The sequence below is a fragment of the Nestor notabilis genome, unplaced genomic scaffold, assembly GCF_000696875.1.
Source record: "Nestor notabilis isolate BGI_N333 unplaced genomic scaffold, ASM69687v1 scaffold5431, whole genome shotgun sequence".
Taxonomy (NCBI): Eukaryota; Metazoa; Chordata; class Aves; order Psittaciformes; family Psittacidae; genus Nestor; species Nestor notabilis.
Window position 1 is genome coordinate 51906 of NW_009913228.1, and position 25741 is coordinate 77646.

Genomic DNA, 25741 nt, shown 5'->3' on the forward strand with positions numbered 1-25741 from the left:
CCTCTGGAATCATTTGACAGTTCAATTTCTTCTTCAATTTAACTTATACCTTGCTTCAGCTTAAACCACTATCCTATTAGTATGCACCATCTTATATTGTGCAAGAGCTTCTCTACCTATGCCGTGCCTATTGATTGAGCAATAAAACAAAATGCATATAAAACTTGTTCCTAAATAGAAAAGTCAACTTTATGAATCGGAAAGCAAGATGCCATCCAGGATCTATTTACCAATGAAGGAAACAATTGAGAATGTGCAGAATTCATACGGAAAATAGTACTAATAAAAATTAGCAATTTCCTCACAGCAAATAATGAATGCAAAGAGTAGAGAAGTATTGATCAGGAAAGCAAAGTACATAGAATTAAAATCTGAGACCTGGCTTTGCTCATATTAAAATCAGTAGCAACAATATTCTCATTCACTTCTTTATTTGAAAAATAAAAAAAAAAAACTGTTATTAAAACGAAATCAGCATCTACAATACAATCTTCTGGAATTCTATAGAATTTGCCAGTACTTATTCCCCAGTAAACAAAAATGTCAACATGGTGATGTCGATATAATGATTTTCATCATCTAATAGCATATTTTGCAAGACTGTTCACTATACCTTTCTTCATTAATACTTTTTCTAATCCACTAGAATAATCAACTGTAATTTTTCTTACATCTCCTTTGGGAGGCTTATGAAGTTCAGTATTTCTGACAATTTCTCTTATCCTTCTATCAAGCACAAGCTTTTAATGCCTTATCTTATAGAATCATGGAATTGTTTAGGTTGGCATCATTGAGTCCAACCATTAACCCAGCACTACCAAGTCTATCACTAAACCATGTCCATAAGTGCAACACATCTACACATCTTTTACGTGCCTCAAGGGGATAGTGACTCCACCACTTGCTTGGGCAGCCTGTTCCAATGCTTGACAGCCCTTTTAGTAAAGAAATTATTCCTAATATCCAATCTAAATCAGCCCTGGTGCAACTTGAAGCCATTTCCCTTAACCTATCACTTGTTACTATGGAGATGAGACCGACCCCCACCTTGCTACAACCTCCTTTCAGGTAGTTGTAGAGAGCAATAAGGTCTCCCCTGAACCTCCTTTTCTCCAGGCTAAACAATCCCAGTTCCTTCATTGCAGATCCCTTCTGATGAGTGTATAGCTATCTATTGCAGCACTCCAATTGTGCAAGTCATCCCACCATGTTTCCATGATGGTAACTATGTCATAGTTTTCCTGCCATGCAATGGCTTCCAGCTTCTTCTGTTGCCCATGCTGCATGCATTGGTGTAGATGCATGGGCTATTGATCCCAGCCAGGCTTCACCTGGGCTACTGATCCCGCCACCTTTCGGGGGGGGCAAAGCCCCAATTCCTTCATTACTATTTTCAGGTATTTCCATGGTTTCTAACACAACAATAGCCTTTGCATCGTTGCTGCCACATGGATCTCCATCCTCTGCCTCTACTAAGATAGCACACTGAAGGACCTAGCTAGCACACCACCCCTCAAACACCTTTAGGCTTATCTCTAGCAGCCCGGTTCCACCCCTTTTGCCCTTCAGATCTAGTTTAAAGCTCTTTCAATGAGCCCTGCTAATTCCTATACATAAATCCTTTTCCTCCTTTGAGGCAGGTACACCTCATCTGTTGCCAGCAGGCCTGGTGTCATGTAAACCAATCCATGGTCTTTGAACTATTGTCCTCGCTTTTAAGACAGTGAGTGATTCACTGTGATAAACTTTATAACATAAAAAAAGAGCATCAAAAAGCTGCTGCTAATAAATAGTTGAATGAGGGAGAAGGCAAAAATAGAACTAAGAATTAAATTCAACTTCATGTATCCCTGTTCTGTCACATCCATGTAAAAATATAGCAGAATTTGACTGAGAATCTAATTTGCCACCAAAAAAAACAAAACAAAACCAAACCCAAAACCAACAAAACTATGATTTGACTATTTGAAGTGATTGCATTTAGAGAAGGAATTATTCATATCTCATTGCCCTATGCTCTGACGTTTACAGAAGAAAATAAGAAGCAGTGGGTAACATTAATACTTACCATCTGGTAACAATGCCCTGAGTAGCTCATGAAACCTAGGATTCACTCAAATGTAGATATGGTTTGGGATGTCTTCTCTGTAATTACAATAGGGTAACATATCTACTTTTCTTTCCCAAGTACACAGACAACAAATCTTACAGTAAGCTTTAGTTATATAGGATGACTTTAGCTGCATTAGCAGTTGATATATCAAGATGGGGAAGTCTGCCTCATTTACCTTTTTTAGTTTACTCTTCTGGACATGGAATTCTACTCTTTGCCTTACACAGATGTGGAACTCACTGGACTCCTCTATGAGTGATACACTCAATTTCAGCAGAAATCAACTACATTGGAATAGTGGATAATTTTTTTATGGGTTTGTGAGTTCTACCTGTTTAGGAAAGGGCCCAAAGAACACTAGAGCTGGCACAAGTAATGAGGTAGAAGCAGCATGCAGCAGAGGTAGTATTTGACTGCAGAGCTGAACAAGCAGGAGAGAGAGAATGAGATGTCCCTTTCTTCCTAAGGTTGAAGTTACAGATAATCTCAGCAAGTTTATGTAATTTATGAATACACATTTCACCAACTGCATCTAATTCTGCTTTCCATATTATATGCTGCTTCGAAGGGAAGGAAAAAAAAAAAAAGCAACAAAAACCATACACAGAATCACTTTATCAAGATAGTAAAGGTTGAAATGGGAGAATTTAGAAGGATTGTGTTGTTTAATTTATAAAATAGCACGGCTAGAATTTGGACTTTTATTTTATCTCTATATAAATAAATAATAAACTGAGAATATCCTGATCATTGGAACTTTAGGTCTAATTTCTATTTATCACAACTATGCTAATTTCTATCATTTGGGTTTTCCTTGTCCTAAGCCTGTCATTTGTATCTGGCAACAGCTGTTTGGCTAAGCTCTTTAGGTTGGTATTTACCTGAGCCAGCTTCCAGCCATTTGTTCTGGTTTTGCCTTTCTCCATTAGATTATGTATTTCTTTAAATACCGAGTATTTTTTCTCTTTTGGGTGCTTACACATTGAGCAGGTACTTTGCAATCTTTTTAGCTAAACAAAACAAGTTAACCTTCTTAAACCTTTCTAAATGCTATAAGTCTCAGTCTGGACTTGTGGATACTACTGACAGCCACATGCTCTGCAGAACACTACCTCCAGGACATTTTAGGCACAATCATGCTGCATTTACTGCTGTCAGCCTTTCATTTTATTTTCTTAACATATCTCTAACCTCCTTTATTAACCTTTCATGTTTCCAATTCATTTTGATTGTTTTCCTTTTTCCATCTATAGCCTGTTGCATTTTTTATTTATTTCTAATTACTGCTTTCATTTGATCTTTGAAGAACAGCAAAGGCACAATGAAAGCTGCTATAAGAACCACCCCTCTCTGTATCACTGCCAGGAGAATTCATACTATTGGACTACACCTAATACTAAAAGGCATTGCAAAAATTATTCTACTCTGGTAAGTCCAATGACATCTAAAGATGCCAGTATTATCAGGGCACTACTGCATAAACATTTACACCAATGGAATTCCAACTGATTTTGGCAAATATTAATGGAAAAAACCTCACTGCAGAGAGAAAGCTGAGATTGCTAGAAACATTGCTAGCTTTGGCAGGACACAGCTGAAGCAAAGCTCATTGTCGACTGATACGACACTACCATGCCATGTTGCCAGGGAAACAGCAGCAGAACAGAACATGAGGTATTTAAACTGGAGAGGTTCTAAAAAAAAGAAATTAAAAGAAAAAGTGCTCAGGGCCAGGCTGACCTGAAGGAAGTGTATCTGCCATCATGTTATCGTATAGAAATAGTTTAGTCATAAGCTTGTTCCCCATAACTGATGGGCTGAAGGATTCTTGCTTCTAAAGATGCTACTTCCATTACATGGATTTGATGATAAATTGCGCAACTATTATCAATTATTTTCTCTCTATTGATGAACTTTGTCTAGTGTGAGGTGTCTCTGCCCATAGGAGGGGGTTAGAACTGGATAATTTTAAGGTCCTTTCCAACCCAAACCTTTCTGTGATTCTATATAATGGTTGGGTGATAGTTACTTTTTGTACAGTAAAATATGACCAATCAGTAAATAATGAGGTAAAGTACACAAAGGATGACTGGACTGTGTATTTTTTAAGTTGTTTCAATCAGTTTAATAGTGGTAAGAAAGGACAGTATCAAGACTAAATATCTAAAAACCAAGTGACAGGAGTTAGAGAACTGAATTAATTGCAGTAGAGGAGTTATTCGTTGCCTGCTAATTTTGAAGTAAAATCAGGGGACACTGTCATTAGTTGACAGGTTCAAAATTCAACTAAGCCTATTAATAGCTTTTAAAAAATGCATTTTGAAACTCAGAAATGTATCCCAAGACACAGGTTTATGGATTCAGACTTGGCAGCAAAAAAAAATAAAAGAAAATCCATGGCATTTGCATATATTGTCTCATCCATTACTCTTCACAAGAAGAAGGAAAAAAAAAAATATATGAAATAGATAATCTGGGGAGAGGAAGAAAATGAAGATCTGAGGAAAAAAAACCCCAAACCCTTTCCTAGTATTTTATCCCTGCTTCTCAAGGTCTGAACTCAGAACTTCCAAGTCAAAAGCTCTACCTTGACATTTAATAGGTCTTGCTATATTTCTTGTATACATTTTTCTGTTCCTTCTAAACTTGTGCAGAGTTTACCATGACGTTCTCAGGCAACAAGCTCCATAATCTCACTCTGTGTTCTGTGGACCTGCACTGCCTGTACCTCATTCTAAACATGTAAGCTAAAAATAATCATTCAATATCCTTGATTCTTAGAAGAGAAAGCAGATAATGATTAGAAATCAGTTCTCTGTATGCCTGTTGTCATTTTATTAGCCCAGCATATTGTCCTGCCTTGTACATCTTATTTTTTTCCTAGGAGAAAATGTCCCCATCTATTATTTGTTATTTTAATGGAAAATATTCTGTATTTTAGGTCATGCTTGCTCTAATTCTAATATATTTTCTTCAAAATGGAAGAATCAAATTTAGACAGCATTCTCAAAGCAGACATCCTTTGCATTTTATACTGTTCTCTGATTTTTTCCTTAGTCCTTTCATAATGTTTCTGGGCTTTTTTGACTGCTATTGAAGATTGAGTTGGTATTTTCAAAGCTGTTACAACTCCAGAATCTCTTTCCTGTATGTGCACTGTATGATAGTGAGTAAACAGGATACTGAAATGTCTAACAGTACCTTTAAAGAAATTAAACTTCCCGTATGAGCCTTGTCACACTGCCAGAAAAATGGCAGTTACCCAAGAGCTCTCAGTATTAGACACCACCAGTTTTAGCTAAAAACCTGCTGGAATGGCAACACTGTTAAGCAAGCACCCGATTTCTGTTCAAAAGAACCTACTCTTGAAATGCCTATGTAGGAATAGCACATACATCAAAACAAAACAGTGATGATACCGTAAGAAATGTAAAAAATTTTGAGTTCACACAAACAAAATCACTAACACTACTTATCATGTTACTCTGGCTTTATGGCAGTACAGCCTGCAACTGGAGTTAGTATACAAATGACTTACATGCATGTCAACAACTGCAAGGTAACACAAGTCTTAGTAAACACCTGAAAATTTATGCTGCAATAATCTGGGCTAGTTGGTTTGCAGTTCTCCTTGCTCTTACTTTTATTTAACCATGAAAATGTTGCTTTTCTTATTGTGTATTGTTATAGCTAAGCCTGACACATGCTTTTCAATTCATGATATTAAAGAAAAGCCTTTTTAAATTTCATATAGCCCAAAGCTTAAGCAGTTTTTAGTTTAAGATATGAGCTCATATTATTATCTTGTTACAGTTTGATGGTTTATTTGCTTGAGCAAGTTCTTACTTTGTGGCATCATCTGAATATATAAAACTGCAATGACATTATAATCCTTGACAAACCACCTGTCATCTCTCTTGAGGAGTTAAAACTTTATATTGTATATAATAAATATCAGGTGATAGAAGGACTTGAAATTAGGAAATAACCAATTTACTTAACATTAGCCTTAGTCTCAAATAGGGGTCAGTAACATAAAACAAGGAGGAAAGGCTTTAAAATGAAGAGGGTAAATTTAGATTAGATCTCAGGAAGAAGTTCTTCCCTATGGGGGTGATGAGGTGCTGGCACAGGTTATCCAGTGAAGCTGTGGCTGTCCTATTCCTGGCAGTGTTCAAGGCCAGGTTGGCCGGGGCTTGGAGCAACCTGCTCTAGTGGAAGGTGTCCCTGCCCACGGCAGGGGGTTGGAACTGAACAAGCTTTAAGATTCCTTCCAACCCAAACCTGTGTTTGGTTGGAGTCTGTGATTCTATTAACATGTTCCAAGTATTGTTATCTATTTTCCAGTTTTACAAATAACTATGTTTTTACCATAACTCTGGTTTCTGTAAGTGTAGTCTTACAGCTCCTAGTAATACAGTAGTACCTCGTTTCTACAGATATGTAGAAACATATACAGAGATGATACTACTTAAGATAGGGACAGCAGAATACTCTGCCAGTGTCCAGGATCCCCAGAACATTCCCTGGGTAAGCAGTTAGTAGGTTTGTTCAGTAAGCTACACAAACTAGTAGAACAGGGTAGATAACGTGGCAAAATTCTGATGACTCAGTGTGCTGAAGCTCACATACTGGCAGCCAAATAACAGTGCCTGAACTCTGATGGAGTTTATAAACTCCATATACCATATACAGAATTCTTATTAGGAATGACTGTTCACAAAATCTCTTAACATCCTGACTCTTCACCTTTGAATCAGGTGAACTGTGCACTCTTCTTTCTGTGACCAGTGTGCGACATAATTTTTGGCAAGGCATTTGAAAATGTTACAGGTACTATATTTACCCATATGCCTGTCTGCCAAATTCTTCAGGTTTTATCCTGCTTTTACTCCCTTGTTACATGGAGAACTTCCAACCAGACTATGATCCTGGCTATTAAGATTATTCTACCTATTGAAAATGGCTGAAAGAGCAGTGAAATAGCAGCAACAAATGCAAGTTACTAAATACATGTAAGCGTATAGGCAGATTCTACACGAATCTGTTTAATGCCAAAGCTTATTTAATACGTTAGTTAATGACAAAAAGAGTAACCATACTCACAGAGAACACTATATTAAATCATACGTTAAACCCCAGCCAGGACAAAGACAATAACATAGCAGAATCAGAACTGATTACAACTGTATGCCAAGTCACTGAGTTTTTTTATTTATATAAGTAACTGAATTCAGGGATTCTGCAGGATTAACAGAGATGGGATCCACTTATAATTATTGCAAAGGAAACTTAAGCAAAATGAGGTCCAAGTTGGGATAAGATTTTTGGCATCCACAGAATATTTTCAATGCAAAAAGCAACACCAAAAAGTTACTCTTGAAAAGGCCTTAGTCTATACTGAGTGCCACTACCAGAATATTACTAAGTATGTTTCAGTGGTCAGATACTTGTATCTGCAAAACTTTATAGCCTAAAAAAACCCCAAACCATCCCACCACCTTTCCAGTATGTATAGCAAATACTTGTATTTTTTTAAGATACAAGGTTCCTGTCAGACTAGAGTGTTCTCCTTTTACTAGCGCTGTCCAGTTTAGCTAGAATAGTCTACTAGCATAACCACCAAATGGTTTTGAAAGCAAACACAGAGACAACGAATTTAATCCTACTCATGCTGTTCATCCTGAAGTGTTTAGTATAAAAGGTTATCAGTATAAATATCATATAAAGGATATTAGTATAAAGGGCAGTAGACAGAGTTAATAGTACATTTTTAAAAAAGATAATATGATCAAGGGGAGTAGAGGCCCTGTAACAGCCCTGTAACACTCCACGGAATGAGAATGCTCAGTGGACAATGTTGACCTAACAAGATAATTCATGTGACCTGCAACTCCTCAGCCCCAAATCTTCCTCAGGTTACAGCAGCTAACTACCATGAACTTTCTTTTGTCCTCTAGTCTCACCTCATCTGCCCAGACATGGCACTGTGCACAAAGAGAATGCCTATGCTACAGGTGTCTGGTAAAGCCAGTCAATCCTGGGACCACATAAGCCTTAGCACAGATACACAGTAAAGGCCTTCAGCACATGTACAGGATTGCCATTTATAAGAAGAGAGGAAGGACACTGACTGGCTGCTGCCACCAGCATGCCAGAACACACTCTACATGCACTAGATCTATTATGCAGTAGTTGAAGATAACAATGTGGCTTGAGACATAGCTATAGGCTGCACTGAGAGCCACGACGGAAAGGAGAATGCATTGACCATAGGGAAGTCTCTTTGCTTTATGCAACGGAGAAGTTTCTGTGCTATCACATAAAACAGCTTAAAGGTAAGACAGAATATATTAACCTTTTATTCAAGGTAATAGTAGATACAAGGTTCTTAAATACCACACTGGAAGACACTAGGCAGTAGCTAGAAAGTCAAAAGTATTAAAGCAATGATTAAATATTTATCTAAAAGATTTTCAAGAACATGAATACCTATTTTATAGAAGTGATAAAAAAGATTGAAAATATGCATTTTTTTCTAAGAATAGATATAATTCTTTTATTGAGCTAACCACAGTAATAAATTCTTATTAAAATTCTATTTGTTGAGTTGATCAAAAGCCTCAGTTGATTACATTTCTCTAAAACCAGATTCCTCATTAGTAATATTGAGAACTCTTCTCATTATTTTTCTATCATAAATCATATTTCTATTCTTCTTCTGCCCATAAAACATCAATAGTAGGTCAGACTGAACAGCAACTTTTTAATATCATTTGGGAATATGTTAAACAGTGAACGCTGATGAGAGCACCTCCTGCTCCTCTGCTACCTCCTTACACTAGAAGAATTGCCCATCAGATGCTAATCCTCCTGCTACCTTTAATCAGCTCTTTGTTCAGGACAAGCCTTCCCCACTGAGACAGGGGAAAGCCACAGCAGCCTAGTTCCTTCCAGAAAGCCTCTTTGTCAGAAATCCTTTTTTCAGAGTAAAATGGTTTCAGCATCTGAATTCATCTCCTGCATACTTAGTCATGGCTAAAAAAAAAAAAAAAAAACCAAACAAAAAAACAAACAAAAAAACCCCCAAAAAACCCCCAAACAAACAAAAACAAAAAAAAACCCCACAAAACCACAAAAAACCAAAACCCACACCACCATGTCAAAACTGACAACCAACGAACCCAGAGTTAGCAACTTTAGAAGGCATGACTTCCCTTTGCAAGAACCATATTTATTCCTGATACAGATTTTTTTCATGTGCCTGCATATTCTAATCTAAGTTACTAGTTGCACCTAGTTTTTTGACCTGTGCATGCATCAGGCTAACAACAAAAGCTGTTTGTGAAAACTAGGTTGAACAGAAACACGAGTAATGTGATGTTAGTAGCAATCACTTCAAGATGATTAAGTATTTGCTCTTCACTTCATAATGCTTTTCAAAAGCTGGTACCTAGTATTTTTAGATTTCATACATGATTTTGCTTGCTGTACTACTGAACTGGTTTGGGTTTCCTTTGTTACTACTCCCATTAAACCTCACAGGACTTTTGGTATTCAAGACCACTTCCTATTTTCTCATTTTATGCCACAAAATTTTCTTCACTAAAGCTTGTCAAATGCTTTACAAGTTCTTCTGTTACCAACTTCCAAACTAGATGGTTTCAGTAAGTGAATGTTATGGGAGAGATTTGCTCACTAGTTAGCAATAATGATGAGTGCTATGGCATTTCAGGAGTAAAATTTCAGATCAAGCTTTTGTTTTCTTACTCTCTAAACAGTAAAGTAGCAACTCCACCAAATACCAACAACCAGAAAAATTCTATCAGCCTGCATTTCAGGATGCAGTGTCTTTCTACAGGTCGAAGAACTATGCCAGATGTCTCTCGATACACTGAAAAAAATATGTACTGGGAATACATACTGAGGAAGCATTCTAACATCCTGAAGGGGTTTTGGATTGCTGTCCCAACAGTATAGAAAGCTCAAATGTATGCCAAATTACGCTTCTTATTAGGGATGGGAGGGGATTATAGAAGAACATCTTGCATTGTGCAGTAATGGTCTTATTTACACACAGTGTTTTTAAAGAGTTATTTTCAACTTTGTATTGAATGACATAGGTAGTTGTTCCTCTGAAATTTAAACCTCTAAACGTCCAAGCAGCATATTTTCTAAAAAGCTAGGCTATACTTGTCATGCATGCATTACAGCCCTAAAAGTTTATGGCATTCCTTACTGTTAAAGGTATTCTACAAGAACAAATACAGAATTTGTTTTCAAGTAATTGATTTTCAATATAGTCATCAAGATAGTTTCACATAAAGATGGCAATTTCTTATAAGAGAGCATAATATTGCTTTGGTCTATTCCCTTTCTATGTGTGGATATTCATATCAGAAGCACACAAAACTATACTTTCAGACCTCAGATAATATCTAAATTGGGAGTTGATTGATCATTTTACGTATATTTATTATTTTACTGATATTTACATATTTTAGAATATACATGCTTGGGTACAAGCCTCCACACTGGAATCTTGATATATCATCACTTAAAGTTAAACTTTGGTAAGGGAATATATATTTTACATTCATAAGTGAAAAAAAGCAAGGCTAGAATTCCATGTGCAGAGCTGAAAGACTGCACACATGAATGCTGAAGTCATCTAGGCTTTGCTCCTACACAAACTTCACTATGAAATATCATGAAATGGAAAGGCTTCATAAAAAATGAGAGCACCTGAATGGTTTAGGTCAATCTTTTTTGCAGATTCCCAAGAGACTTACTTTGTCAGAAAGATGTCTGCTGCCATGTTTTTTTACCAATGGTAACTCCAAGTGCTAAAAGGGCTATATATTACAAGTAGCATAATTTCCTCTCTGTTCTGGCTGTTACTACTAGTGTTGCAGAACAATAGCTGCATGTCAGGAAGGAGTTTAAATAGTCTCAAAAAGCTGAAGTATCAGGAAAGGCAAATAAGCTCCTTAAGTATTTGCTTATTCGATAAAAAATTTCCTAGCAGAAAGAGTATTTCTGTTCAGAATTCATACAGTTAACATGTGACAAAGGGCTTTCCAGGTAAATTATTATTAGATAATTGAGAGGGTCCATTGTGACCCTAAAGATTTGTTTTGCATGAGGCCTACTGCAGTATGAACGATTTTGTCTTTTTCATCTGCACCTTCCTTTTAACAAAATACTATACTAAAAAAGAGCCTCAGAACCTCCTTAAATTTTATTTTTCCATTCACTGGTAATAATATCTATTTAAAAAAAAAAAAAAAAAAAGAAGAAGAAGAAAAATTATCTAAGTTACCTGCAAGTAGCATTCACATTGATAAAGTTATTGAACTAGTATTATTTTTAGAAAAAGCAGACATACCACCTTTGCTTGGTATCTCCTGCACCATGTGAATTTGTTGCAACTACTGATCTCAGGAACTCTCAATCATACATCCATGTTTAATTCATTTCATTACTTGCTTCATTGTTTTATCTCTGAAGACCCTTTCTAATGGTCTAGAACCCTGCTGCAGTTAAACACTGTAGAAGAAAATGGAAAACTATCCATCAGGATATATAGCAGGTATGAAACACTAAACTGCAGGCATAGAGATGGGGGACTTGCAAAGAAACTGCAAGACTCCTTTTCAGGGTTAGAGGCAGGAGTGCTAACATGAGAGTACAGATTATTTAACATTCTCTAGTACACATTCATTTAAGGAGAAATTTAAATTAAGATGAGACACTCCGATATTAACAGGAAATTCCTAAGTGCAGGATGAAACATGTGAGAAGGGAGGGGGAAAAAAATTAATATAATTTTACATTATAAAAGGCCAGAGATGACATTTTAGTATGTAATAGAAGGTAGAATGGGTCAGTAAGCTGCTAAGGACCATGAAAACTAAGACAAGCAATTTATTTGATTTAATAGAGAAGAAATCACAATGAGGATATAAAAACCAAAGGCAACCTTCTCAGAGTGGTGGTCAGGAATAATAATATTGTAATAAAGCAGTAGCATTCCAAAGGTATTGTACAAACCAATTTTGCAACTGTGTCACAAGAAGAGGCAGCTGTTACCTAGCTGAGTCATACTAACTAGGTATGATGCATAGAAAGATACAGCTCTATTACATCTCAGGTAGAAGACAATGCATAACACTGTGGAAATGAAAACAGACTCAGATCATATTTGCAGATAACCTTAGATAAGCAAGAAAAATATTGTTATTGAGAGTGACAAAAGAAAGCACACAAGGTGGAGGAATTAAAAAGTAAAGAATTCTATTTTTCTCTATTTTGCTCTTTAGTAAGCAGCTAAATATCACACATATTGAACAGATAAGTCAAAATACTAGTTTGGCTAGACCTACAAACTGTTAATACAGGTGATTTTTGTCTCTGCAAATGAAGTTACCCAGAATAAAGCATAGCAAGAGAAAGAAAAAAAGCCCCGGGGGGTGTGTGAAAAAAGTCTTCCTTCTCTCATTCTCTCATTTATTTCCAGGCAGGATATATTTTAACTTACTTCGTCTCTTAAAATCACAGACAAAGGAAAAAACCGTCCAGGCAACTGATAATTTGGGCATTATTTTTGTTCTTCCTTCTACACACTGGTGTCACTACAATAATCTTGCCCTGAACAAACTCCATGAGGTAGCTATCTTCAGGACCTACCAGTATGCAGAACTAGTTCATTTTTCACTCAATTTTTACCATATCTGTCAATCATTATTTTAATGCATCTTCAGTAAAGACAGAGCTCATGCATAGCATTTATTCACTTCTGTCAACAGGAAGCACGGAAGTTCTCATATTCATACAGATTGTCTGCTCAACTTGCACAGTTTATATATCACCCAGACTCTTACACGCCCTCTCAAGCGGCAAGTTACAACTAGTTTTATTAAATAGTTGTCTTCAGCATAGATACTACACCAGGAAGCATTTTGAACTCAGCAACACTATTATTCATAGGACTTTTCCCAGGAGTGGCAGTCTGAGTGTTGCAGTTCAATTGACGTACCAGTGGAGGCACTTCTCATAGTTTTGCTATGAGAAGTCAGAGCTGTTTAATGCTGTGTTGTGCATTCAGCAGACCTGAAAATCTCTGTATAGGAAAATTATGGATTTATGTTTGGATAAAACATAATAGCCAAAGAAAGACGGGCCAAAAGTAACTTCTTCTTTATGATTATACAGTCAGGTTGCCCCTGAAATGCTATTGGTGTCCTTCTCCTTTTTGCCACATAAGTGGGAGTTACAGGATGATGACTGTTCTTACCCATCTGTGTTCCAATTTCTCCACGGATCATAAGCATATGTGTATAGAATTTAATTTTATAGATGGGCAAATACTTGGACAGTGGTTGCATACAAATAGAAGCTGAGGGATAATAAAAGTCTGATTTTCAATTATGAGTACATTCTATAAGCAGGAGCACCAAGGAACATCAGCTTGTAGAAAAGGGATAAAAAGAGATTATAGGAGATTAGCCCTCCAGGCTGTTAAAACACTATGTATAAGTGGGCTTCAATGTCACTCTGAAATAACCCTGACACTTAATTCATTTGATTCGAAATACTGGAATCAAAATCAACATCCATAAGGATTTTGATTCCAGCATTTAGAATCAAATTTTGATTTCCCATTTGGGCTAATTCTTTTTGATTTTTAAATCTGAAAAGGAAAGGTCTAAGGAATTACAAGAAGCCCAATTAACTCCAAGTCAGGGTCTGGATACAAATAGTAGATGCTTTTCCTAGTATCTCTGAGAATTAAGAGAAATAATGCTTCTCTCATGCCAAGAAGAGGTTACAAAATAAATCAATTAGAGAAATTACAGTAGGAAGGCATTAATGCCAAGACAAGCATCTCCAGGTAATGAAGCCTAAGTCCATGTGTAGGACCATGACCAGTTAATTAGTTATCATAGTACAGGGAAGAAAATGGAAGTGCAGTGGATAAGCTGTAAAACCACTACAGAAGATAATAGAGACATATTATATATGTGATAAGCTCTACCAACAAAAAAAGGGCCAATTTAAACAGTGCTGACAAGGATTATTGGAAATATCAGATCTTTGCCAGAAAATATTTAAGAGAGAATTCCATACTCGTAGAATGGCCTAAGACACATGGAGACAATGACAGACATAAGACAGAAAAATCTAGACAAAGTCAACAAAGCTACTAAAAAATTAGGTAACTTCTTTTTCTTAAAATATTTTTTTCTGGTCTGATTATTTCTCAGGACCCAGTGGAACTGCTTCCCAAAGTTGTCACTTAGCTGTCTTCTAATACAAAAAATCTTTGTAACAGATATAGTACTCATAATGTATATTTCATTTGCACTAAAAATCAAGTATTTCTGAAGAGTTTTATCAAAATTCAGCTTAGTTGAATGTTCTTGGCCGTAAGTGCTTTTTACCCTTAAAGAACCATAGAAAGTAAACACAAACGGGATTCAAGCATTTAAGACAAGCTTGTGAAACATAGGGAACATTTTTGGAAATGATTTTGTAGTCTACTTGCATCTCAAACTTATCACTTAGCTCTCTCCAAATAAGAAAACTCTTTGTAAAAAAACAAAACTGTATTAGCAACCAAAAATACTGACAAAGGAATTAAAGGACAGATTAGTAGAAATGATTTCACATCGCTGTACCAGTAATAAGAGAGATGTATAAAGTGATACATAAAGAACTCCTTTCCTACATGCATGGGATGTGAAGAGAATAGTTTCACTTGCTTTCTTCAGTGATGATCTAGTCTTACGCTGGTTTGGAGGATAGGAGTTGCAGAAGGGCATATTAGCATCTTAATCCAACACTACCTCAGTGATGTCTTTCAACTTCTTAATAGAAACCGTGAAAAGTATGTCAGAAGTATCACCTATAGAAGTCTTTTCTTTAACCACTCCCATTTCAAGGAGTTTCTCCATCTCGATTGCTGTCAATTCCAAACACCAGAACTCTGGAATCCCCTGGGTCAACTGACGTTTTAATCTGCACTGTGATTCTATGATAAGTTATACTGTATAAACAGTAGATTAGCTAGAAGGCACTGAAGTTGCTTCAGGTACTGATATAGATCACCTTGTCTCAGGGATCTGGTGAAAGGCGTGTGTTACATAGGATACGAGTAACTTCTCTGAGGCTTTCACAATTAGCCATTGAAGCCACTGAAGCCCTTCCAGTCATTATCAAAACCAAGACCACCTATTTGGCATATTTAAAGAGCACAGAAGCTCTCAAGAAACAACTTTTAATAATAAAATCAGGTATGCAACTAGTCCTGTACAAAATTAGTGTATAACAACTGAAGATATGTAAAGGAATACAAGTAGAAGCAGAAGCATTTTAAAGTTAACTTTCTGATTTTACAATATAGATTAATTCTTCCTGAAAGGCAGCTGTTTTCAAACATAAATACAGCACATTTAGGAACCACTAGATGACAGAATCATTATGTGTTCCTACCCACAAACCTCTCTCTTAAGCATCATGTTTTACAAAACTGTCAAAAAAATAAGTTCATATGAAACCCTTTAAAGGTTAACTCAGGCAACCTAAATGTGATAGCAAATACATGGTTCCATATGCCTGAATGTTCATGTGTTTTTCCATAGTTACTGACTTTGTGTGCTGTGAAAAGCAGAAGCTAATAGCATTTAAGGGAATTAAACAGGAATAGTTCATTGCACGAGACAAATCAGCCATAACAACAAAAAGTCAAAGAAAAAAAATTAAATTTAAGATTTCCATACTCATTAAAATTTATTATTTTTTTTAAAGTTAATTTCATCCCAGATTCTGATTGCAGATTCTGGGGAAATAAACGGGGAGAAAACTGTTACTCAGTACTATTTTAGCTTCAGAATTTCCCAAGACTTGCAAAACATGGTGTCCAAATTAACCACCTTTGTACTGCAGGATGTTACTACTGTCTATGTCTAAGTGACATTTGGAGTAACAGTAACCAGATAAACATTTAGGAAAAAGGCACACACACCCCCACAAAAAAAATGCTGTGTCATGTGAAGAGCACCTCCATTTCCCAAAAGTATCATTAAATAAATAAATCTGTCCAGTAGAAAAAAATATCCAAATAAAGGAGTCATAGCTTCTGGCTTTTTGCTATAGATTGGGGGCGAGGCAAAGGAAATCACATTTGGGGCTAGGAACTTGGGGATTACTGCCTGGAGGGAAAAGAGGCCAAACACTAGGGAGGGGGGGGAAAGGAAGAGAAGGAAAGACAATAAGGAGCAGAATGTGCACTTACTGTTTGGTTATCTTCATACAGCTTCAAGTCATATCCACTCAGCTCCACACAGAAAATTATTGCTGTAACCCCCTCAAAACAGTGGATCCACTTTTTGCGTTCAGATCTCTGTCCACCCACATCCACCATTTTGAAAGTCAGCTCTTTGAAGGTGAACTTATTTTCTACAATCCCTGTGGTCATGTCCCGAGAACGTAGAATATCTTCCACCGTAGGGATGTAGTCCAGTGCTGCAATCCTTTCTAGGTCATTTAAGTAGTATGCAGCATTATCCTCTAGGTGGTACTCGTTGGAGCGGCAAAAACACTCCTGCACACCAGGGTCTGCCCAGAGCCGTTTCATGACTCCCAGGAGCTCAGGGGTAATCTCACCTTTGCTCTCAGCTGGGCCTGTCAAGGCAAAAAGCTGCACAGCATCATATGCTCTGTCAGGATTGTGAAACTCTATTTTAAGTGTGGCTAGAGCCCGAATAATACGTGTGAGAGAGTCAATTGCATTATAGATAATCAGAGGTTTGTATTCCTTACAGGCCTCCAAGTTAAAGCCACCACTATGAATGATTTTCATCTGCTTTACAATAGTGCTCTTCCCAGAATTGCTGGTACCCAGGAGTAGGAGCTTAATCTCTCTTCGCTGTCGCTGACTTTCAGAGCGCAGGTGGCGGTCAATCCTACGGGACCGCCGCGCTGCCTCCTTCTCCTCAGAGCTTTGCCGACATCCCATGGTATAGCAGGTGGTTACAGAAGGGGAGGCTTGGAGATTGTCTCACTCTGTTTGCGTCTCTGAAAAAGATCTGCGATGTCTTTCAGTTCTCGTGCCACGTACAACTTGAACAAGAAAAAAAGTCGCTCTCCAATACCTGATAGTCCAAGATGCCTGTACCGCCTAATTCAGTCCCAGCAGGGGTCCAAACCCATGTAGATATGCAACCACGGAAATAGTCACTTCAGCAGATCTCATGGCACTCCCCTTTCCAGCACATAAGCAGTGACACATTCCTGTTACTGAAGGGACACTTCCCTTTGCCGCTGTTTGGCTAGATCCATCAAATACTCTTTTCTGTTCTGCATAATTATTTTGCTGCCTTCTGTCCAAAGGTAAGGAGCTGCGCTTTCACCTTCTCTGCTCCTGCTCTTGTCTTTTAATTGTATTTTCTGGTTGCTCTGGTGATGCTGCTAGATAAAGCTGAAGCTCTTTTCAATGGCGCTGCACTTGTTTTGTTTCTATTCCACCACTTCTTCAGCTGATCCAGTTCAGCTCTGTAAATCAGTGCTTTCCACCTGCCAAACAATGAGAAAAGAAATGAATGAAATGAGAGACTCTGCTTCCTTGCTGTCTTGCTGCAAACCACTCGCTTTCTCCTCCTCTTCTAGACTTCTAAACCTTTTATTATTCCAATAACGGATCAGAAAATACAGATGGAAAAATATGTAAAGAAAAGCAAAAACCTAAAACCACAGCAAAAACGTAGGGACAGCTGAAGCTCGCAGACCTAAGAAAATGTGATTTCTGAACAATAGTAAATCAAATCTGCTTTTCAGACTTCTGTGTTTTATTATCTAAACCTACATGAAAACAAACAGTGCTGAGCTGTGCCCCAATTTCTCCCTCAGCAAGAGCTTATGGCAGTGCTTTTCCTGCGCAGTCCTGTTCTGACTGGTTTTCCTGAAGTGGAAAATGAAACAGACTCACAACTACTTTCCCAGTCTCTCTATTTATATCAGTATCTTGTACTCAGACAGATGTCCTCCCGAGTTTTCTTTCATCTTTTCTATGTGCATGGAACATTTAAATAACTAAATCAGGAAGCAAAAGGAGGTGATCAACTTTGCTTCATGATTTTGTAAAAGGGAGAGTTACTCATCTTTGCAGATTACAGTAAGAGATCTTCTTTCCCCTTGTAGAACAGTACTGTTCGACATACTATGTACGTCCTGCTTAATCAATAAAGGGATGCACTACTACAACAAACTTTGTAAGCTTCCTTCCATAGCCAAGCTAAGTGTTAATAAGCCTCCTCTCTTCCATTTTTAATACAGGAAATTCTGAGGTACAGTAAAAGTGAATAGTGACTGTAAGTCACTAATAAGTACTATACTTACTATATATGCTTACTAGAAGTAAGTATAAGTGAATAGTGTTTCATACAAAAGGTACAGAAAATGACATCACAAGCAAGGGCTGACAACTTTGCAGTGACTGTTAGAGCAATTACTCTTTCCTGAATCAGGGGTGAAGCTTCCTATTTGGAACTCTGCAGAAGGCAACAGCAGGAAGCAGTTACCTCTCTCAGAGGGAAAACACATTACTAACAGCTGATTGGTGATTACTTGCCTCTTTCCTAGGAAGGGCTTGCTGCTCCCACTAAGCTCTGAGCACAGTGGGCAGCAGAATCGCAAATGTTGTGGCTTCCGCATTGTAAGCTGGCCCCAGCCCACTTTGGCACTTATCTTCTGTCTGCTTACTTGTGCCTAGGGGGTTTTCAGTGAGTATTTTTACAAACTGAACTACATGCCACTGAGATACTCTCAGAGATAAGCTTAAGTTCACAGCCTACTACAGAAATATAGATTCTTCTACATTCTAGTAAGACTGAATCTCCCGGATTTCATTTTCAAAGTTGCTGTAGAAGTCTTTGGAAGTTTTCTTGCATGAACTTCCTAGCATTTCAGTGTAGACGTGACAAAGCATTAAAATACATATTGAAGAGGATGATTCCACACTAATAGGAGAGGGACAGAATGATCCCAGACAGATGTTGAACAGAAGCTTTTGTGAGAGAAGATACTGAACTACAGCTACTTGAAACCTCATGCACTTTGCTTTTTCTCTTTCTTAAGCATCACAGCAGAAGTTTTAGTGAGCAAAAGATATTTCAGCACTCCAAAATACTAATCTGTAATTAAGTATTTTAAACAAAGCACTGGATTTACCAATATGTATTTTTCCTTTCTCCACATTACCTACATCATAGGATATGGTTCACTTACATAGATATACAGCAGGACATGGTGGGTCTCATTCTTACATGGCCACACTGCTCTGGTTGAAAAATATGAACTTACATTTACATGACTTCTATTTTAATGTGTAACATATTTATAAATGCATATACATTTAATAGATGTTTTGTAAGATACTGTTCTACTATTGAGAATTTCAACTCTTGCTTTTTGTCTTGCCAAAAATCAGTATCAGCCATGGATTTCAGCAGGAAAGCAGGATCTTGCCTTGCCCTCCTAGTAGTTGTCGCTATAGTAGAAATTAATTATAGTAGGAATTATGTCAAATAATAGTTTTAGCTAACTTTTAAGTACAGTTAACTGAGATACAGCACAACATAAAGATTTCAAGGCAGGAGCTTCTCACATATAGATAAGGACAATTACATCATCTGCAGTACTGAAGGTGGTTTAAACGGTTAAAAAAAACCAATAAACCTCACTTTGTGTGTTCCTTAGCATCTCGCATTTACAAGAAAAAATATCATTCTTAGAACATTTATTTGGGAGGGTAATAAATTATATATCTAGGATTTCATTCCTGAGGTAGTAGAAACAAGCATAATGATACCAGACTTCACTGCTTTGCAAGAGGTATTCTTCTGTTATTCATATATTCTTTGTCACAGTGGGCTATCCTAATCTTAGTTTCTACACTTCATATAGCTTTGTCTCTGAACATGCTTAAAAACACTTACAGATCTCTTCTAATTTATGATTGTCTGACAAGTAGAAAGGTAGAGTCTATGCGCCTGCTTTCAAATCCAAGTCCCCACTGTTATGCATCTCTGGGATCTACAGTTCTGTAACAGCATCTTGGTATTAGGCGGGTTCTTGCAATACACTGAATCCCTTTTCAGCAGTTTCCAATATCTAAATGTCAAGGTATCTGGGAACGTGAAACGCACACGTATGGAAGGACAAACAGTTATGGCAATCACTGTTAATTCCTTAACATCAGAGAAAAAGGTGACTTAACTTCAGAGAAAAAGGAAAGAGTCAATGGATGACAGTTCTACATACTCATTCCTGAAGTTTACTAGGATGTTAGCCTGGGACAGTTGAACTTGCAATCACTCACTCTGAGATACTTTTACTGATTCCATCTTTATTTTTAAATCCCTTCCTAACTCTAACCCTGCTTAAGGGAGATTCATAGTTGAACCAATGTAGACCTGGATTCATGGCTACCACGATGATTCAGTATAGGTCAGGGCTGGTACCAGTCCAAAGACTTCTACAGCAGTTTATATTTTAGTTAGAATAAGATGAACAGAGGATTGTTGCAAACTACTGGTTTCTTTTATAAAACCTGTTGAAGCCCATTTAACTGAACAGGCAGTTTAGCACTAGCATGTTCTTCTGTTCATACTTTTGTAGCAAATAAAACCAGTCATTATTATTGGTTTCATACCTAGGCTTGCTCTTTGCCCCTACCCACCACTTTTGTCTTGTTCAAACTGATCCCTGTGTTTGTAATCACAAGCACTTATCCCTTTGCTCAGCATGTTCCCAAGTAACAATGAGGGCAGGGAAGGACAATGACACAACAACACAATTCACTTGTACAAATTTTCCTAAGGAAAGATCTGAGTACTGTATGTTGTTGCATTAGCTACTGGCACACTATCATGGCATGCCTTGAAAGATGTTCCTCCCTTGAAGATCTTATTGAAAAGAGCTGGCTTCTAAACTGAGAATAAAGCTAAGGGCTGCTACTATCACAGTCAATGTAGGCTGTGCATAAGATACTGTCCTGGGTTCAGCTACAGCGGTCATTTTTTCTCCTTCTTAGTAGCTGGTGCAGTGCTGTGTTTTTGACCTTCAGCCTGAGAACAACGCTGACAACACTGATGTTTTCAGTTGTTGCTAAGTAATATTTACTCTGACCAAGGACTTTCTCAGTCTCATGCTCTGCCAGGGAGGAGGGGAAACCGGGAGGAAGCAGAGACAGGACACCTGACCCAAACTGGCCAAAGGGCTATTCCATACCACGGCACGTCATGCCCAGTATAGAAACCTGAGGGAGTTACCCGGAAGGCCCAAATCACTGCTCAGGTCGGGCTGGGTATCGGTCAGTGAGTGGTGAGCAATTGTATCCTCTCTCCTTGTTATTTCCCGTATCATTATTATTATTGGTGGTAGCAGCAGTGGTTTGTATTATACCTTAGTTACTGGAGTGTTCTTATCTCAACCCGTGGGAGTTACATTCTTCCGATTCTCCTCCCCAGTGGGAGCGGAGAGGAAGAAGAAGAAGGGAGAGTGAGCGAGTGGCTGCGTAATTCTGAGTTACCAGCTGGGCTTAAACCACGACAGATACGTTGCTAACAGCAGGTATTTCAGCTGGCATTGTAGGCACAAAGCCATATTCTCCCTACTGCAAGCAGTACCAGTAGCCTAATAATCTACCTTCGTCACTCCAGCATGCACACACAGAGCTTTAGGAGTCCAGTCTTGTTCAGCTCTTTATAGTATTTCCATCCTAGTAACCAGATGATAAGTATAAATTTTCCCCAGTAGTACCTAATTTAAAAAAGTAAAATGAAGTTCAAAAGGTTGCAGCAAACTTTCCGCTAGTTTTAGCTACAGTTGCCAGCAACCTTGGTTGATTCAGGAGTGATGTGCTGTTCAGTATTAGAGAACATATGCTATGAGAGGAAGAAAACAAAACCATTCCCAAGCTGTATTTTGAGGTTACTGATTCTGATCACTTCTTTCTCTTTACTTACCTGAAAGTTTAGAGGTGGTGGACTTGCCTGTTTGAGCACTTACCCATGTAAAAGCAAACACAAGCAAATCTAGCAAGAAGTCGCACAGCAGACATCAGACTTACAGGTATAAGCTAATCTAATATCATCCATTAGTAGCGATTAGACACATCCACAGAGAATTCCAGTAGTTTAACAAAACCGTATTTCTGCAGGTTTAAACTTTCAATCACTTTTTACATTATTAAAAAAAGATCAGACGACATGAGGGAGTACGATACATCAGGAAATACCCAAGGTACTTTACTGAGGAAGAACTCAAGTGTCCTATCAAGTGTCCTCCCCCCCCTTTTTTTGGAACATAACTGAGGCCAATAAGGAACAGGGAAATTGGCTCAGATTTTAGAATCCACAAAAGCAGTCAGAAAGAGTCCCAGATATGATGCAGAATAAATGCAAGGTTGAAATACTTTCATGTATAGTGATTAAAGTGCATTTATTACAGAAGAAAGTTGTTTTAAAACTCTGGCCAGAGACATTACCAACATTCTCTTTAGACAATTATTGAAATATGAAGTAAGAGGAACAAAGGATGAATTTTTTCTTAATGCAACCTCCTAGTTGATAGTACAACTTCTTGTTGCAGTTGGCTGACAATATTATTTATGTTGCTGTTTTCTATTGCTTAAAGCCTTGGGAAAGTACATAGGTTGAAAATCTCTCCAGCAGATATCCATCCCTGAATTAATGTCTGAGTGCTTGGGGAAAACTAAAAGGTTCACCCAGGCTAAAAGAAATTGAGAACTTTACTGCTATATCTGCAAACTTTGAGCCAAGGATGCAAAATTCAACAGAAGAGGAGCTTTATAGTGTGGGCATGCATTTGCCATTCTCACAAAACAGGAAATTCAGCTTGGAGACTTTGGAAGATTTTAGGTTTAGACAGAGTAGAGAAAAATTCCATTTCAAGAAAGCACTTGCTAGGCAAGGTCAACTGGACTTGCTGGCCCACCTACAGATACATGGAAGAAGAAAGTTTTACAAGGAAATAGTGGAAAACCCAAAGTAAACTACTTGCTCCTATTACATGTAGTCATAGACCTATCTATATGTAATATAGATGCAACAGAATAATTTTCTGCAGCAAGATATTATACTGATAGGTATAAACATCACATCCTTTTCTTTTGTTTGGAAAGCATCCAACACACTTCAGCAGTACCAAAATACCACTTAATGCTAGTTAGTGGTGTCTATATCTGGGACCATTTTGACTGGTGTATATCCCCCAGTCAAAATTTAGCATATGCAGTTGATCCAAATTTTAGGGAACTGTAAGAATCTATAGTGAAAATAAAGAATTCCTCATAAATGCAGTATTCAACCCATGCTTTTGCAAAGCTAGATTTTGAGCTTTAGTTAGTGGCATTAAAGTTTGCATCAGCTCAGATGAGATCCAGACCACAGCAGAATACAGGAACCTATTAGTTCTTTTTCTTTAAACTATGCACACCCCACTTACTTTAGGAAGTTGGAAACATAAATCCTGTAAAGCATTAATACCTGAACACTTGGTAGATATTTAAATCATGACCTGCTTTAGCACATCCACAAACTAGTGTGAAACAGTGAGAAGCAGCATCAGCACAACCAGTACATAATACTGACTGATGCTTGAATAGAGCCAAAAATACAACAGTTCTGAGTTGTGTTGCTGAAAATCCAGAGTAGTGTCAGTGACTGCATATAGATTTGCCTGTGCTTCATGGTGCTTTAACTAAGACCAGAATCCACCACAGCAGTCATTTTAGAGGTGACCTTCAGACTCCCATAAAGAATGAAGTAATACAATAATATTACAGTGGGTGTGCAGAAAATCCTGGCTGCTAGACAAGGGTGAGGAGAAACATCACACCCAGCATCTGCTTTAGGGACATACAAACACCAGACTCATTTAAAAATTTGTAATGAAGCAAGAAACAAAATTCAAAGCCCTCTCAGTGTTTTGTAAGCACCTCAGGTGGTGACAGCAGGGCAGGTTATGTCTTCATTAGACTTGCTGTTTAGCTTTTATCATTGGTGTTACAGTAGTTCTTATGTTGGGTGCTCATGAGCTAAGACTCACATAACACAGGGCTGCCATTCCATGGGTCTTACTGAGATTAAGGAGACGATTATGTAGAAAAGCTAGTAAACATGAGGTTTGGTTATGAATTTAATGTTAAATTTCCTGTCATTCATTCAAACTTATTGCACAAAATACCTTACGAAAGCATAAGGAAATTTTTATAGTTATAGTAGAAGAAAGTTAAAAACGGATTTGAAACAGAATAAAACCGTAGCTTTGTAAAAGGAAGTTTCTCTTCCTGTGCATATAAGGTCACATTACAGAGCAAAAATATGCTTGATTTAGCCTGTTCCAGTGACAGGTATAAGCTAATCAGAGGTCAACATCAGAATCTCTGTAGTAAGAACATGAGAGCCTGGGTACAGACAGCAGTGTCTTGAAGAAAAGAAGTTTGATTAATGTAATAGAGAAAAGCAGACAGTGAAGATTCAGAGATTGAAGCTCGAGGCCAAACAAGAGTCAAGGAAAAGATGCTCTGGTAAATGGAAACCATGGAAACAATAGACAAATTTTATCTGTGATGATGTTTTATCTGTGATGAAAGCATCTTGGACACTCTATACAGACATAAATCACAGCAGTTCTGCTTGTGCATTTTTTTAAGGGAAAGAACCAGGAGAGGCAAAAATTAAGGAAAGGAATGAGAAAGTCACAGAAGCTAGGCAAGATTTTAGGGTAAACGGAAAGAGTATATAAATACAGGAACTGAGAAACTTCTGTATTCATGAAAACAAGAGGGAAAGGATGGCAATAAAGGAGGGAAAGATGAGCCGAAGAGAGCAGATGGGCACATCTTACTAGATCACATTGGCAGAAACCTATATAAAGAAGAAAAAATGCCAGTGGGAAAGGATTGACTCAGCTGTGAAGATGAGTCTGCACATATGGAATTTAATTACACTGGGGTGGGAGGGGTGTAAATCCATGGTGGAAGAAGTCATCTGGGTCATCAGATTTCCACCAGAATGGTTTTGCTAGAGAAAAAGACATTGCTGCGAGCCCATCAGGACTAGAAGCTGGCAAGACACACCTTGCAATGAGAGGCAGAGGTTTTGGAAAGAGGAAAGCAAAATACGGGAAACCATTTCACTAGAAGTAATGAACACTGAATTCACAGAAAGGCTGAGTGAGAGCATAGGAGGAAATGGAACAGTGATGTGATAGTTAAAGTTGGGAACTAAGCAACAGAGAATGAGTAATGTTTCACAGAACAAATCAAAAGAACCTTGATGAATGGAAAAACAGAAAAACAGACACAGGTTGAGTGAGCATGCGGGAACAGCGAGTTACCAACATGAGGTAAAGTCAGAAAAGGAATACAGATTTGTGAAAAGAGAGAACAGCCTAAGGGAGTTCAGAGACAGCAGCTCAAAGAAAGCATGAGAGGAAAGAGCAACATGATACAAGAAGAGCGTTAAAGAGCTGGTCAAAACAGAAAAGAATAGGAGAGGAAAGCAGGACTGTGAAAGAATAAAGCAAATAATTCTCATGAAG

General features: G+C 37.7%; 1 protein-coding gene across 1 annotated transcript in view; it reads right to left on the reverse strand.

Annotated features, from left to right (window-relative positions):
- The window catches only part of GNAZ (guanine nucleotide binding protein (G protein), alpha z polypeptide), a 40381-nt gene extending 22918 nt beyond the window's left edge, over nucleotides 1-17463 (reverse strand). The window contains exon 1 of the mRNA XM_010023093.1: nucleotides 16410-17463. Within this exon, the coding sequence (XP_010021395.1) occupies nucleotides 16410-17132 (723 nt within the window). The 5' untranslated portion in view covers nucleotides 17133-17463. The remainder of the gene's footprint in view (nucleotides 1-16409) is intronic.
- Between the last annotated feature and the right edge of the window lie 8278 nt (nucleotides 17464-25741).